This window comes from Oncorhynchus mykiss, chromosome 13 (genome assembly GCF_013265735.2).
Source record: "Oncorhynchus mykiss isolate Arlee chromosome 13, USDA_OmykA_1.1, whole genome shotgun sequence".
In the NCBI taxonomy this organism is placed as follows: domain Eukaryota; kingdom Metazoa; phylum Chordata; class Actinopteri; order Salmoniformes; family Salmonidae; genus Oncorhynchus; species Oncorhynchus mykiss.
In genome coordinates this window covers 27321773-27339137 of record NC_048577.1, presented here as the reverse complement: position 1 = coordinate 27339137, position 17365 = coordinate 27321773, and the positions used below count along the sequence as shown (strand labels likewise).

General features: G+C 39.5%; 1 protein-coding gene across 5 annotated transcripts; it reads left to right on the top strand.

The window, feature by feature from the left end:
- Window positions 1–842: 842 nt before the first annotated feature.
- On the top strand, window positions 843–17058 carry LOC110487353 (zinc finger protein 2 homolog). 5 transcript variants are annotated; one of them, XM_036942377.1, is made up of 3 exons: window positions 843–1526; window positions 3681–3731; window positions 3896–4906. In XM_036942377.1, the coding sequence occupies exons 1-3, from the start codon at window positions 1154–1156 to the stop codon at window positions 3949–3951; spliced, it is 480 nt and encodes a 159-aa protein (XP_036798272.1). In that variant the 5' UTR covers window positions 843–1153; the 3' UTR covers window positions 3952–4906. The 5 variants fall into 5 exon arrangements, with proteins under 5 accessions (XP_036798272.1, XP_036798271.1, XP_036798273.1 ...); XM_036942376.1 differs by lacking the exons at window positions 3681–3731; window positions 3896–4906 and adding an exon at window positions 2790–2957 and having other exon boundaries at window positions 845–1535; XM_036942378.1 differs by lacking the exons at window positions 3681–3731; window positions 3896–4906 and adding an exon at window positions 2135–2738 and having other exon boundaries at window positions 850–1535.
- The last annotated feature ends 307 nt before the right edge of the window (window positions 17059–17365 follow it).

Sequence of the window (17365 nt, the reverse complement as noted above, 5' to 3'; positions counted from 1 at the left end):
GGAGGAGGTTGATCATCAGGAGTCATATGTGAAGGAGGAGGTTGATCATCAGTGAACCTCTAGCTTGGTCATATATTTTGATACTTTGAATGTTGATATTGTGAACCTATGTTATATATTTGTACCTCCTGTTTCATGAAGTGATGTCACTGAGTACTGCCCCTATATATACAGTGCATTTGGAAAGTATTCAGACCCTTTCACTTTTTCCACATTTTGTTACGTTACAGCCTTATTCTGACATGGATTAAATATATTTTTCCCCCTCATCAATGTACACACAATACCCCATAATGACATCCCAATACCCCATCACAATACCCCATAATGACAAAGCAAAAACAGGTTTTTATAAATGATAAATTAAAACATTTGATTTTCTTTCAAAAACAAGGACATTTCTAAGTGACCCCAAACTTTTGGACGGTGGTTACACCATGTAGGAGCAGTATAGACCTAGTCTGTTCGTTATATACATCTCCATTATATATTGTTACACCTTGTAGGAGCAGTATAGACCAGTCTGTTCATTGTATACATCTACATGATGTATTGTTACACCATGTAGGAGCAATATAGACCTAGTCTGTTCATTATATACATCTACATGATGTATTGTTACACCATGTTGCAGCAGAATAGACCTACAGTAGCTGGCTACTTATTTAGATTTAGTAAGACTTAATTAAACTGCCTTAAATGTACTGTAGTAAACATTTTTTTATTTGCACTAATCAATCAACACATTCATATCTTTGTATGTCTCAGTACAATAGTATTATTTAATTAAAACCATTTAAAATAATCTTTGTCTGAAAATAAAATATGATCCTCAACTGCGTTTCCCTCCAGTCAGCAGACGGCGGATGTGCGTCTTCCAGGCGACGCTCCCAGCGTGACGTATAATCTAGTGGACGGTTCTTCAGAAACAGCTCGTCACCTCGGTAGCCAACATAGCCGAAAGATTCAAGCTCTTTATACGCTTTCGGTCTATATTAGCTACTGTGTTTTAAACACACGTCTGTCGTATCTACTTGTTAACCTATTTAATTTAATATTACGTTATTTTGTATTAGTCAGCTAAAGTAGCTGGCTGGTTAAGTTAGCATTAGCCTAGTCGCTAATGATAGCTAGCTAGCTAACATCCCCGAACATGAGCTCTCTAAACTACCCCCCTCCTGTTAAAGAAGAGATCTGCTGGACGGAGAAAGAAGCTCTGGGGCTGAACGTTGTCGTGAAAGAGGAGAAGGAAGAAGAGGATGTTACCGTGAAACAAGAAGTAGAGGGTGAGGCTGTTACAGTGAAAGAAGAAGAGAAAGACGTTTCAGTGAAAGAAGAGGAAGACGCGTTCAGAGTGAAAGAGGAGGTAGATGTTGCAGTAAAAGAAGAGGAAGATGCAGTTTTTGGAGTGGAGGATGACGTGAAAGAAGATGAAGACGTTTTTGGAATGAAGGATGAAGAGGGGGAGATTACTGTCACATTAGAGGAGGACGAAGAAGAGCAGACTGGAGATCTGATTAACACCAGTAAATACAGTGAGTACCATCTTATAAAACAGGGACATTGATCTGATTAACACCAGTAAATACAGTGAGTACTATCTTATAAAAGGGTGGGTATAATTTGAGGTACGTTCCAACAGGAATCCGTTCCAAAAACTTCGTAAATATCAAGGTTGCCAACAAACAACGCATACAGAGTCGTATAAGGAAGTGAGCTATGTAATTACGTTTTTCCCTCACAACGTTTATTCGGAAAAATGTCTCTTCATTCTGGTAGCCTCTACCATTTCTCGTTCGTTGGTTTAGTAATTATTTCCGGTGTTCCTGCATTTGCCGGTGAACTCTGTTGCGCCTCAATTAGGGAATCGCTGTGGTTGAAATGTAACCAATGACCGAAAGCTCCAGTATTTTATTTGCTAGGTGGCTTGTACACAATTTTTTTTACCGATTTAACTGTATATACCTACTCGTACTACAGAAACATGCATTGTATTTTGCCAAGTTCTCTCTGTTAATCCTGTTTCCCAAATATAGCAGGTAACTTGTGTCGATGTTTTTGAGTTCATCTTGCCTAGTTAAATAAATATTAAATAAATTAGAACATGTAAAATATATACTTTGACCTATTTCAGGTAACCCCAAGATGTTTGATTCACTACAGCTGCTTTTGAATAACTTTCCAGTCGTTTTTGCTTTACATTCCGACTTTTGAACGTCATTGGACATATATATTAGTGTCTAATAAAAAAGAGCAACTTATGTAAGGTTATAGTGTGTGTATATATATGTGTGTGTAGTGTAGGTCCTCTTGATGTCCACTAGGTGTCAGCACAGCTTCAATCATGTCACACCAGGTTCACAACATGTTTTCATGTGTTACAAATCAAGTTAAATTTGTCACATGTGCCGAATACTACATGTGTAGACCTTACAGTGAAATGCTGAAATGAAGCCCTTAACCAACAATTTAGCTGTAAGAAAAATGTTTAGTAAAAAATAAGAAATAAAAGTAACACATAATTAAAGATCAGCAGTAAAATAAAAACAGGGAGCCTGAAAACATGGGGTACCGGTACAGAGTCAATGTGTGGGGGCACCTGTAATTGAGGTGTTCCTTTCAAGTCCAGTGGTGTAAATTACTTAACACAAATGTATTTAAACTACTCCACTACATTCTGTTTATAGCTGTTTTTTTATCTGTACTTTTACTCTTTCTGTTTCTTTACAACATTAAATTTAACTTCACCACATTTCTAAAGAAAATAATATATTTTTTACTCCATACAGTTTCCCTGGCACCCAAAAGTACTTTTTACATTTTGATTGCTAAGCCAGACAGGAAAATGGTCCAATTCACACACTTATCAAGAGAACATCCCTGGTCATCCCTACTGCCTCTGATCCAGCAGACTCACTAAACACATGCTTCGTGTGTAACTTATGTCTGAGTGTTCCCATGGCTATTTCATAAATAAAAATACAAGAGAATTGTGCTGTCTGGTTTGCTTAATATATGGAAGGTCAAATAATTTACACTTTTACCACTGATACTTAAGTATCTTTTAGCAATGACATTTACTTTGTATTTTACTGGGTGACTTTCACTTTTACTTGAGACATTTTCTATTAACATATCTTTACTTTTACTAAAGTATGACAATTGGGTACTTTTTCAACCACTGTTCAAGACGTTTAGCACCCAATACCCAACATTCACTTGGTGGCTTGAAGTAGGAGTGCTGAACTAGGATCTGTTTAGCATTTGTGAGTAGAATGAATAACATTACTTTGACGGGGGGGGCTGATTCCAGTTCAGCATTCTTAGCCTGAGACATTTCATAAATGTGTACAGAGGAGCACTTTTCTACGATCAGCTTTGCCTAGATCATTCTGAATCAGTTGTCTCTGGAATAAGATTATATGGACAGGGCTGGGTTTGATCGTAGATCAGCACTCCTACTCAAAACCAGTTGCTGTACCCTAACATTTTATTATCCAATTTCCCTTGCTGTCTATGTCCTTCCGGAACCCCACCTCAACATGGTTCTGTCAAGGTAACAAAAGCAAGTTGGCATGCTCTTGAAAGGAATTTAACTCACAACCTCTCCTTTGGGAATTCACCACCATAACTACTACTACACCTATTTTTAAACTATCTTAACATGTGGCTTTCTTCAGGGGGACCAAGACTAGGAACACCTTTGAATGGTCTACAAAGAATGCCCCCAGGTAAAAGTTGGCTTTTGCAGAGTATGGTTGTATTGTTACTCCACAGCAGAGTATGTTATCACATCTCTATTGAAATGAAATTTTAAACAAGGTGTCACTTCATTCTTGCTATTTGATGGGAACGAGCCCCTTTTCCCCAACATACCTCTTGTTTGCTCTTTCAGACCCACAAAGGCAACAAGAAAGAAGTTGCTATATTAACTGTTTCTCTGGGGTTTGAACTCTCAAACTCTGGTTTGGGGAGCAGTCACCATAACCACTACTCTACCAGACAGACAGAGACTAAATGTTGAGCGGTACTTGAAAATGCACACATCAAAGACAACATTTCAGAGGTCGGAGAATGGTGTGGGGGCTTGTACTTCTTGGATCCACCAACCGTTCCTCAATCTTCTTCTGATGACTACAAGCATAGATTATGAATCTTCAAAACCTACACTATAGGATGGATATGTTTAGGAACAGGGGACGAAATTCGAAAAGGGCGTGTTTCCAATTACCAGCAAATAGACCCTAGAAATGTTATTCCATCATCTTAATATTGGAACTTTGTCCCTTCATTTACCGACTACTGTCAATAAGCTATCATAACATGTGGGTTTTTTCTTGGGGACAAGGTATCGGAAAAACTTTTGAATGGTCTGCAAAGCATGCCCCTAGGTCAAAGTTGGCATTTTGCAGACAAGGATAATATTGTTACTCCACAACATAGTATGTTATCACAACTCTATTAAAAGGACATTCTATACAAGGTGTCACTTCAGTCCTTCTATTATATGGGAACTAGCCCCTACCCCCCTACACACCTCAAGTTAGCTCTTTCATGCCAACAAAAGGCAACGTCAAAAATGGCTCTCTAAAAAATGCTCTCCTCAGATTTGAACTCTCAAAATGTGGTTTGGGGAGCAAACACCATAACCACTACTCCACCAGAGAGACACTCTTTTTTTTATTTTTCAAATGCAGAGACTCCTTTTTCCCATGCTATTACCTATTCTAAATACGTTAATATTTTCCCTCAATCTACACACAATACCCTATGATGATAAAGTGAATATCGGGTTTATACATTTGAGCAAATTATTTACAAATAAAAAGCAGAAATACCTTATTTACATAATGATTCTTCCCCTTTGCAATGAGTCTCAAATTGAGCTCCGGTGCTTCCTGTTTCCATTGATCATCCTAGAGCTGTTCCTACAACTTGATTGGAGTACAGCTATGGTAAATTCAATTGATTTGACATGATTTGGAAAGGCAGGCCTGTCTATAAAAGGTCCCACAGTTGACCGTGCATGTCAGAGCAAAAACCAAGCCAAATCAAGTACATTTTATTTGTCACATGCGCCGAATACAACAGCTGTGGACATTACCGTGAAGGTCTTACTTGCAAGCCCTTAACCAATAATGCAGGTTAAGAAATATCGTTAAGATTTTCGTTAAAATTCTCCTAAGTTAACTAAAGTCAAATTTTTTTAATTAAATCCATAAGTAACAAGACAATTACATAACAATAACGAGGCTATATACATGGTGTACCGGTACCGAGTCAATGTGCGGGGGTTCAGGTTAGTTGAGGTCATTTGTAAAGTGACTTTGCATTTATAATTAACAGTGAGTAGCAGCAGTGTAAAAACACTGGGGGGGTGGGGGCTCTTTGACAATTTTTTGGCCCTTCCTGTGACAACGCTTAGTATATAGGTCCTTGATGTCAGGAAGCTTTGCCCCAGTAATGTACTGGGCCATACGCACTACCCTCTGTAGCGCCTTATGGCCAGATACCCAGCAGTTGCCATACCATACAACCTCTCAGGATGCTCTCGATGGTGCAGCTGTAGAACTTTTTGAGGATCTGGGGATGGTCAGTCTCCTGAGGGGGGAAAGGTTTTGTCGTGCCCTCTTCACAACTGTGTTGGTGTGTTTCAACCATGATAGTTTGTTGGTGATGTGGACACCAAGGAACTTGGAACTCTCGACTCGCTCCACTTCAGCTCTGTCGATGTTAATGGGGGCTAACCACAACTTTCCACAACTTTCCTGTCAAAGACATTCATGAACTATGACAACTATAACTTGGCGATCTGACAGTGTGGGGTAGAGAAATTCCAACTAACGGGGGAAAAGTTAACCAGGTTCTTTATGTGCATATGCAGAACAGTATACAAATACACTAATAATACATCCAGTCTCTGGTTATTGGTGATACTTTCCATTCTGCCCTATTGTGACCTTTGACCCCTTGCAAAGGGCCTTAAATTTCCACATTCTGGATGACATCCTGCTGAACTTTCATTGTTTGATCTAGCGTGTGAATTTTTTTCCCCCCTCTCACTTGTCCCATGTGGGCAGACCTACGGTGCAGTTAGATGGAAAGGTGCTACTTGATGTAGACATGATGTGTGATTTGGGATGAGGGGAAATGTCAATCATTGAAATTGAAATTGCTAATTTATTCTGCACATTGCTATATTTGTTCATGTAGACATTGAATATGCTTCATATGTGGGTGATGCATTTCATTTGTAGTCTTTCTTAATTTGTCCTTTTGAAATATATTTAACATCATTTGGTGGGATGTCTGTAAGAAATCACTTATGATGATCAATATTTCAATTTAGTGTAATGACATCAAACACACTTCTCCTGAAGGGCGTACATAATATGATTCACTATTTGCCATAAATGTAAAAGCGTTAGATTGGCCCAGAAGGAGTTTCCACCGTATTTCCTGTTCATGCAGAGATTTGAAAGGGGGCACTTTGGGAGAACTGAGATGTTTGATACAAATTACTGAGCAACTCCTTCCTCCCTCCTTGAAGTAATCATTGCTTAGACAGGAATGGGCAGGGCTCCACTACATGGCTTTAACCTGTCTAGTCATTTCTAATCAGTGATTACTTCTAGGTAGGACAAAAGGAGGGATATATGTAAAGATTGAGTGAGCCACTACTGTCAGCTGCACAACCCAATCCTGTTATTTGCATATAATATACTTTTGACCTCTCACCTGTATATTGTCTGTAACCATTCCACATATATCTTGTACAGTGGAAACACTTGAGCCTCTGCCTCGTCCACATCAGCAATAACTCATTACTCCTACTCCATACATTAGCATGAAGTTTGATACCCATATGACCCCACTCAACCCCAGGGGCCAAGTGTTAACATTCAATCTAGCCTGGGGCCTTACGTATCAAGTGTCTCAGAGTAGGAGTGATCAGTTTAGCAGTTTACAACAAAAATAAGATTATAGACACATCCTAGATCAGCAATTACTCTGAGATGATTTGTGGATGAAGTCCCAGGTCCCCCTCTGTCCATGTTATGTTGTTCATTTGGATCTTAACATGGCTATTGGGGGCCCTAACCAATATTTGGTTTGGGGGCTGCCCACCTCGCTGGCAAAATGTTGTAGTGCCCTCCCCCCTCTTGACGGTGGAGAGAAATGTAAATAATTCAGCAATTTCAATTGTGGCAATTTTGCAGGGAAAGGTTTACAATTTTGAATACATTTCATGCAATTAGACTCATTTTGCCATGGATCAGAGAAAAGGTGCAGTATTACAGTGAATTTGCCTCAATTCTACACATTTTGCCAAGATTTATGCAATGTCTGAGTGAGAGTGACTAACACAATCATTGGGGGCCTCCTGGAGGTCAGGGCCCTTGGGCACTTGCCCCTGCGTGCCCAGTCGGTATCGGGCCATTATTACAAGAAGTTTAGATAACTGGCTAGACTAACTTACCAATCTACATTTTTGTAGCTGACATGGCTAATTGTGACTCAGTGACTGTCAATGTTTGTTCTGATATTTACTGCATACATTTTTAGGATTGTGTGTTTTGTATTGTTAGGTATTACTGCATTGTTGGAGCTAGAAACCAACATTTTGCTGCCTGTACAATAACATATGTGTATGTGCCAAACTTTTATTTGATAACCAACTGCTGATTCACAACCAAATCTCTAAATGTCACCTTGTGTATTTTACTATTGTAACACAACAGTAAGTGACCGCTGATAAAATAATTATAATGATAATAATGGTCGGTGGCCCCCTGGCTACTGCTTATGTGGATTATGCCTGCAGCCCACTGTGGTTATGCGTCATAGCGCAATTCCTTCCTCACTGGAAGTAATCATTGCTTAGACATGATTGGGCAAGTCATGTATTTAGAAATGATCATTGCTTACAGGGGGGATATGGTTTAAAAAAAAATACTATTGTAATTCACTTTCAGTCCATGTTCTTTACATTCAATGTCAAATTCTGTATACTGATTATTTCCATTCAAAAATAAGTAACTGATGTAGAATGTAACAGGTATCAATTTAATTCTGAATGGACTCCAATCTTGCTTGATTTTAGAATAAGGTTAGAATAAGGTTGTGTTAGAGGAATTTAATTTCTGTATGTTTTAATACCCAATTAAAATTAAACACTCTGTCAATTCATAAGAATTTGTAAGACTCTTATTTGTATAAAATGGACAGAGACCCGTCTTTAAAATCAACCAGCATCATTTATTCTCGAAAGTACTGCCCATGATACATTTTACCACAGGTTATAAACTGAAAATGACGTCAGCGTTTTCTAACTGTTCCGTCTCTTCTTGTCACTGGAACAAAGGCTGTATAGTTCTCAAGCCTTCCCACATCGTCTAGAGCAGGGGTGTCAAAGTCAAATGGACGGAGGGCCAAATAAAAAAATCAGCTACAAGACGAGGGCCGGACTGTTCGAATGTTCATTGAAAAATTTTTAAATGACGCATATAGTCTAGTGAACCTAATTGAACCTACTGAAAACCTAACAAATATATTACAATATGATCAGATAAATAAAGCAATATTTTCTTATGGCTCTGTCAGTAATCTTTAATTTTCAACAGACACAAGACAAATTTCCTTTATATAAATATCCCCATAACATGAACATTAAATGAAAGAAACCGGTATTCAAGGCACCATCAGTAGACTATATTTTCTATTTTAGCAAAAGTGGGCTAAATTTACTTCAAAGAAAAAACAATAATAGCAATTTTCTATCATCCACTCAACTGAAATATTTTTAAAATATAATTGGATTGAAATACAAAAAAATAAAGTGCAAAAATCTATTAATCAAAAACAACACTTTGTTTAAGGAGAAGTAACATGCAGTGAAAACAAATATTAAATTTTAACTTTTAAACTTGAACTGAGTAAAAACTCTAAATATGTGATTGCACAGTAATGTTCACTTGTTTGAGGTTGAGGGTGATACTTGGTGGTGTCCCATCTTTTCCACAAGTTCATCAATGTTCGGGGTAAGGCTCTGAGCTGAAGAAATCCTCAGAATTGAGTGGAGGTGTTCAGCAGTAAGTCGACTTCTGTGTGATGTTTTGTTCAGGTTCATCAAAGAAAACAGTTGTTCACACAGGTATGTGCTGCCAAACATAGACAACGTTTGAGCAGCCTGGATGCGCAGCTGGGGCATTGTGCCGGGGAGGAAACGGGCGAACTCCGCAGCACCCACTGCCGCATATTTTGCCCTCAGTGCATCATTGCATTGGAGGTCAATCAACTCCATTTGGAGGTTTGGTGGTGAGCTTTCCACGTCAACAGCAAATGGGTTACCGAGCAGTTCCAACCTGCTTTTTTGTGCTTCAAAGTCAGCAAATCGGCGTCGAAAGTCAGCGGCAAGCATACCTATTTTATCAGCCAACTGTGTGCTCGGGAACGCACTGGTAGAGAGCTTCTCTTTCATGGTCTGGCAGCTGGGAAAGTGGCTCAAATTTTCTTTCCGCATCTGCGTCTCCCACAGAGTCAGTTTGGTTTTAAATGCCTTCACTGTACTGTACATATCAGAGATGACACGATCCCGACCCTGCAGCTGCAAGTTTATTGCATTCAGATGACTCGTAATGTCACACAGAAAAGCCATTTCACACAGAAACATTTCGTCTCGGAGTTGTGTTGTGTCTTTCCCTTTGCTGTCCAAGAACAGACAAATCTCCTCACGAAGCTCGAAACATCTTTGAAGCACCTTTCCCTGGCTTAGCCATCGCACCTCTGTGTGATAAGGCAAATCACCATGCTCCGTTTCTAACTCCGTCAGAAATGCCTTGAACTGGCGGTGATTCAAACCTTTGGCTCTGATAAAGTTAACTGTGCGCGTGATGATGCTCATTACATGCTCCATTTTCAAGGCTTTACCGCACAACGCTTCCTGGTGTATGATACAATGATAAGCTGTCAGCTCACCTGTCGCGTTTTCCTCTTGCATCTTTTCCCGTATCTTCGCCACCAGTCCGCTCCTGTGTCCACACATCGCAGGTGCTCCGTCGGTTGTCAAACCCACGAGTTTTTCCCAAGGCAGCTCCATCTCATTTACACATCTTGACACCTCTTCATACAAATCATGCCCCGTAGTTGTGCCATGCATAGGACGTAAAGCCAAAAACTCCTCTGTCACGCTTAGGTTGGAGTCCACTCCGCGGATGAAAATTGACAACTGGGCAATGTCAGAAATGTCGGTGCTCTCATCCACAGCCAAGGAATATGCAATAAAATCTTTTCCCTTTTTCACAAGCTGCTCTTTTAGATTGATGGACAACTGGTCTACTCTCTCGGCAATGGTGTTTCTGCTCAGACTCACATTTAAAAAGAGTTGCCTTTTTTCTGGGCAAACTTCGTCACAAACTTTAATCATGCAGTTTTTGATGAAATCCCCCTCCGTAAATGGCCGGGCTGATTTAGCGATCTCTTCTGCCAAAATAAAACTGGCCTTGACAGCAGCCTGGCCTTGTGATTTGGCTTTTTTGAACAGAGCCTGTCGAGATTTGAGGCCTCGTTTTAATTCGTCTGCCTTTTGTAGCCTTTGTTCCATGTCCATATTCTTGTTTTTGTCCGCGTGTTTCGTTTCATAATGTCGTCTCAGATTATACTCTTTCAGTACCGCCACACTTTCTCCACACAGAAGGCACACAGGTTTTCCAGCTACCTTCGTGAACATATACTCCGACTCCCACCTTGTTTGAAACCCCCGGTTCTCAGTATCCACCTTCCGTTTTGCCATTTTTGATGGGTATCTGAAAGTTAATTTTACTGTGATGCTGACGACTGCTGTGCCAATAAATATTGAAATGAAGCAGCCTACTGCTCGGTGCGTCACCTTTGCATTGTGGGAAATGTAGTATTGGTGCGTGTAAAAGATCTGCGGGCTGCCGGCTTGCTGCGGGCCGGTTCTAATAATAAATCAAGATCATCCCAGGGGCCGTAAAAAACCTTCTTGCGGGCCGGATGTGGCCCGCGGGCCTTGACTCTGACATATGTGGTCTAGAGCCAAGGTCAGCATGTGTAGATAAGCATTCTAGCCAGTCTGGCGATATAGTTCATTAATTTCTACCAAGGAACAGACAGTCATTGTTCTAATTCTTGATTATATTTACACACATTATATTCAGTACTAGGATTAAATAGAAAATTCATACATATACAGTAACATAATAGTATTCTGATCAGTCCTGATTGAAATGTATAAATAATTAGTCATTATTGATAAAAATTCCCTTAACAGGTTGTTAGGTAATAGCATGGGAAAAAGAAAAAAGAGTCTCTGCATTTTAAAAATAAAAAAGAGTCTGTCTCTCCGGTAGAGTAGTGGTTATGGTGTTTGCTCCCCAAACCAGAGAGAGCCATTATTGATGTTGCCTTTTGTTTGCATGAAAGAGCTAACTTGAGGTGTGTAGGGGGGTAAGGGCTAGTTCCCATCAAATAGAAGGGCTGAATTGACACCTTGTATAGAATGTCCTTTTAATAGAGTTGTGATAACATACTATGTTGTGAAGTAACAATATTATCCTTGTCTGCAAAAAACCAACTTTGACCTGGGGGCATGCTTTGTAGACCATTCAAAAGCGTTCCGATACCTTGTCCCCAAGAAAAAACCCACATGTTATGATAGCTTATAGACAGTAGTGTTAAAGTAATGTTCTTCATTCTACTCACAAATGCTAAACAGATCCTAGTTCAGCACTCCTATTTCAAGCCACCAAGTGAATGTTGGGTATTGGGTGCTAAACGTCCTGAACAGTGGTTGAAAAAGTACCCAATTGTCATACTTGAGTAAAAGTAAAGATTTGTTAATAGAAAATGTCTCAAGTAAAAGTGAAAGTCACCCAGTAAAATACGAAGTAAACGTCATTGCTAAAAGATACTTAAGTATCAGTGGTAAAAGTATAAATGATTTGACCTTCCGTATATTAAGCAAACCAGACAGCACAATTCTCTTGTATTTCTATTTAAGAAATAGCCATGGGAACACTCAGACATAAGTTACAAACGAAGTATGTGTTTAGTGAGTACGCTAGATCAGAGGCAGTAGGGATGACCAGGGGCACAAACTCTGCAGTTGTTGAACTAGTGTGTGATTTTTAAAAGGGCATTCTACACTTGAATATGTTTTTGTACTGTATGAATTGTTCATGACGTCCTCCAGGGATGTTTCACATTTTCCTGTTGAAAAGTGATATATAAATACAGTAAAGTATAAACACACTAAAGGGAAACAAATAAATGTTTTGAGGAAAATCGTTTTTTTTTTAGACAACTGCAAACTAGAAGGAGTGAGTGATGTCATAGTAAGACATTCAAGGAGTTTGCTTGATGGGAAGTCGTTATGTCATCCAATAGGCGACTGATCTTCATGTGAATATTCATTATTCTTTTTAAAGTCCTTCCTGATCTGTCAAGTTGGTTGTTGATCATTGCTAGGAAGCCATGTTCAAGTCTTGCCATAGACCTTCAAGGCAATTTAAGTTCAACATTCAATGTCATCTTGGTAAGCTCCTCCAGTGTAGATTTGGCCTTTGTTGGTGTTCACATACTGGAGAGGGAGCGCAAAACAACGACGCTGGACAGAGTGGAATCAAGTGTAGCAAAAAGGCAGTTTATTTAAAGTCAGAGATATCTTGTCCTGCAGTTAAGCGTGCACGGACCTAAGCATATGGCTCTGTCAGGAGTCAGCTAATTAGGCTGCCTAAACAGAATTTGCAGCAGAATGTATACACAGAATAATGTAGGTGGAGTCTCGTCGTGTTGGTCTTCTGACTGGTCCTGAAGAGTTGGAGGCGGGCCTGCTCTAGCCAGAGCAGGAGCCCCATTGGTGCAAAGCAGAGTCCTCTGCTCTTGGCACCCGACCAGTAGAGGGGGGTGGAGTGTGAGTGTGCGTGCTCATGAAATGTCTGTGTGTCAAGGAAGCGTGAGATAAGGGGAACTGGCAGTGTCTGCTTTAGGCTCAGGTGTTTCCTGTTTTTTCAGGAGTGCATGCAAGGGTCAATGTCAGTGAAATAGTTTGGCACTCTAAGCTCGTTACTGTTGCAGGATGTTCTTTGTAGTTTACCGGGGAGTATATTTGAGTGATGGCAGCCATGTGTCCTTCGGATAATCATGTTATTGCATGTAGGCTCTAAACTTGACTGAGGACACTGGGCCCAGAGTTATCTGAGGACATCCGGTTTAACCAGAGCGTTGGCCAGCTAGTAATGCTTGATATTTGATTATTGATATAACACCTTGTGGTTTAGGTTATTGTCCTGTTAGGACAGTTTTTTTGTAGTCAGATCTCTGAAATGCACTCTACCTACGTAACATTTAGTGTCTCCTTTTGTTACGCTGGGAAAACCTTTTTCATGGGCACATAAATCCTAAATCATTTCAGAGTTTGCTAAATCCAATGGTTATAACCGAGAGTCACCTTAACTGTATTGACAACACCCCAATGGATACTGTCATTAATGTGGTTATTCAATATTTACACATCATTTTTAATACTGTAGCTGTTTAGTTAGTCACATGTTCAACTATCATCAGCTGATCCAGGAAATCATTTTCTGAATGCCAGTCAAATGACAAACATCACAACATGCAGCAACAATCAAAGTGCTTCTTCATTCATTACTCTGGTCAAGACAGTTATGCCGTGCTCCACATTGGATCCAACATCCCTAACAAATCTATGTTTATAATGTGTCTGCTATTGTCTGCTTGATTTATAGTAGGGTCTCGTTAGTCTGTTTGGAGACAGAGATACTTTTCTCATAATGTGTAGAGAACCTTTCCTTGATGGACAGGCTATTGTACAACACACAGAGCTATTTTCTTTTATTCAGGAAATTTAGAATGACAACACATTACAGAGTAGCCTAGTGGGATTATTCCCAAAATTATCTGGTTATGAAATTTCATGACAAAGACATTTTAGTTTCCATGTTTCACCTGAACAATGAAATGATTTATAGTCCTAGGTCTATGTTGTTGTTAGGTGAAGTTATGGGTCCTACAGTGGGTGTATGTTGTTGTTAGGTGAAGTTATGGGGTCCTACAGTAGGTCTATGTTGTTGTTAGGTGAAGTTATGGGTCCTACAGTGGGTGTATGTTGTTGTTAGGTGAAGTTATGGGTCCTACAGTAGGTCTATGTTGTTGTTGGTTGAAGTTATGGGCCAATTTGTTAAACACTTAGTGTGCAAATCCTCATTGTCAGGCTGATGGAAAAGCTAGCCAAAGAGAATCTTACTGGTTTAAGTATTTTTTAAGTATAAAGCAGTTGATTTGTGACAATAACATAAACATATTAAGTAGGTGTTTCAAGCGAGCCTTACAATTATAATCCAAAAGTAGTGTGAAATGCACTCATAAGCAACTTGTAAATGGAGGCTATTTTTGCTGTCAGCCTATGAGACCTCTCTGAGTTTTCCCCCACGGTGGTGAATTAGTGAATAGACACAGAACTTTATGTGAGTTTTCTTGAGTAGCACTCTAATATTCAGAATACATTGTGAAAATCTAAAATATTCGCTCAACATTTTAGCTCCAGGCAGATATACTACATACAAAGCTAGCAGTTTCCTCATTAACAGGGAGGAGTTTCTGCAACCAAATTGTGTGCGCATTGCCCTGGTGCCGCAATTTTAGCAAACACAGAAAGGGGCCTATATTGGAGACCAAAGGTCGTCTGGCACACTGTTTAGGATTTCAACAACTTGAATAACTTATTTCTAGCCTACAATCATCGATGTTACTACTAATGTGAAAACAAGACTACATCTGACTATTGTTGCTATCTTGACTTTCAAATTTAACAGACGTCAATTGTTGTACAACTTCATGGGTAAGCTCTGGGCAACACCTTTTACCTCAAGTAAACAGTGGATTTCTGCTGTTGTGGACCTTTAAGCATCTGTCTGACTTTGTCGTTCACACAGGAGAGAGACGGGACAATCGTGGATCCTCTGGGGAGCCTCAACAACATCATGATGCTGACAAGGCAAAGACCAGTCTCTCCAGATCAGAACTCCTCAAGAAACACCAACATAAAACCACAGGGAAGAGAACTCACTGCTGCTCTGACTGTGGGAAAAGATTCAACTCTTCATCAAACCTTAAAATACATCAAAGAATTCACACAGGAGAGAAACCTTACAGCTGTGATCAATGTGGGAAAAGTTTTACTCTGCTACACACCCTAAAATCACACCAGAGATCACACACAGGAGAGAAACCCTATAGCTGTGATCAATGTGGGAAGAGTTTTACAACATCTAGCAATCTAACTATACACCAGAGAACACACACAGGAGAGAAACCCTATAGCTGTGATCAATGTGGGAAGAGTTTTACTTCATCTAGCTATCTAACTATACACCAGAGAACACACACAGGAGAGAAACCTTACGCCTGTGATCAATGTGGGAAGAGATTTATTCTGCTACAAACCCTGAAGTCACACCAGAGAATACATTCTGGAGAGAAACCTTTTGGCTGTTATCAATGTGGGACAAGTTTTTCTCAGCTAAGCAGCCTGATAGTACACCAGCGTGGACACACAGGAGAGAAACCTTTTAGCTGTGACCAATGTGGGAAGGGTTTTACTACATCTAGCCGTCTAACTATACACCAGAGAACACACACTGGAGAGAAACCTTATTGCTGTGATCAATGTGGGAAGAGTTTTACTCAGCTAAGCAACCTGATAGTACACCAGCGGGGACACACAGGAGAGAAACCTTATAGCTGTGATCACTGTGGGAAGGGTTTTACTACATCTAGCTGTCTAACTATACACCAGAGAATACACACAGGAGAGAAACCTTATGGCTGTGATCACTGTGGGATGACTTTTATTGGGCTTCAAACCCTGAAATCACACCAGAGAACACACACTGGAGAGAAACCTTTTAGCTGTAATCAATGTGGGAAGAGTTTTACCACAGCTAGCTGTCTAACTAAACACCAGCGAACACATACTGGAGAGAAACCTTTTGGCTGTGATCAATGTGGGAAGAGTTTTCCTCACCCAAGCAGCCTGATAGTACACCAGAGAACACACACAGGAGAGAAACCTTATAGCTGTGATCAATGTGGGAAGAGTTTTTCCACATCTTGCTATCTAACTATTCACCAGAGAACACACACAGGAGAGAAATCTTATGGCTGTGATCAATGTGGGAAGAGATACTCTGATAAAAGGTCTCTGATTAAACATCAGAAAATACATACATGAAGAAGTTGTTTCATGATATCAATGTCACAATGTAGAATGTTTTAACATTGTCGTAGCAATATTTGAATGAATGTCAGAATGTAGAATGAACCCTGAACGTTTGTCCCCTGTTCAGTTGATATTAGCCTCAGCGGAAAAATCCAGGCTCTGAATTGAAAGAGTACTATTTATGTGATTTAACAAAAAGTGACAATTGTGTTACACTTACCACGTTGGTGGCCCACTTGAATCAAAACGCAACACTTCAACATGTTTCGGTTTTCAATATATCCCAAACTTTTTGCATATTGGTTATTGATTTCGACATGTTAAAACTGTGTTTTGACATTGCGCTATTCCAATTTAGCAAAATGTCATTGGAAATACGTTGAAAATAGGACTATGTTTGGTTGTAGTTGAAAGTGAAAGTTGAAAAGATGTCTTTTCGGGTTGTTTTTTCAATGACTGGAAAACAACTTAATTTCAACATACTTGCAGCATAAACACATGGACGCAGTATAATACATTGGTCTATAATCAATTTTCTTAAAAATCCTACATCACTCCAGTATTTCTTTACAACATTCAAATGCTACTTGTCTTTATTCCACTTACTGAAGAAGCATGTCTCAAATAATCCCATATTTCAAACATTCAGCCTGACAAAAGATACATGTTTTATTATTCCAAGCCTCACCATTAAGTAAATTATTGTCAACACATATTAACAAAGGGGTGTATATTTGGTTTTGATATTTCATATTTACAATTCATGTAACATTCAGTAATAATTATTTATGCAACCAACTGACAATTTTTGGGTACAATTATTTTGACATTGTTATCCTGCTTTTAGACTATCAAGGTTCATTCTCAGATGTGCCAACCCAAATGTACTACAGCATGACTGGGCCCTGATCCAACAACAAGCCTATTGAGTGAACCCTGAAAAGAGAGAAGCTTCGCAATGAGGTGGAAAGTTACTACGGATATCGCAGGAGTTTCCTCTTGATACCAGACATGTCTTTGGTAAGGACAACTTGGTTGTCCAAGGGGACGAGAGTTCTAGAAGCTAGTGAGTTTTAGGAAGACAAGTGTTATAGAAGCTCA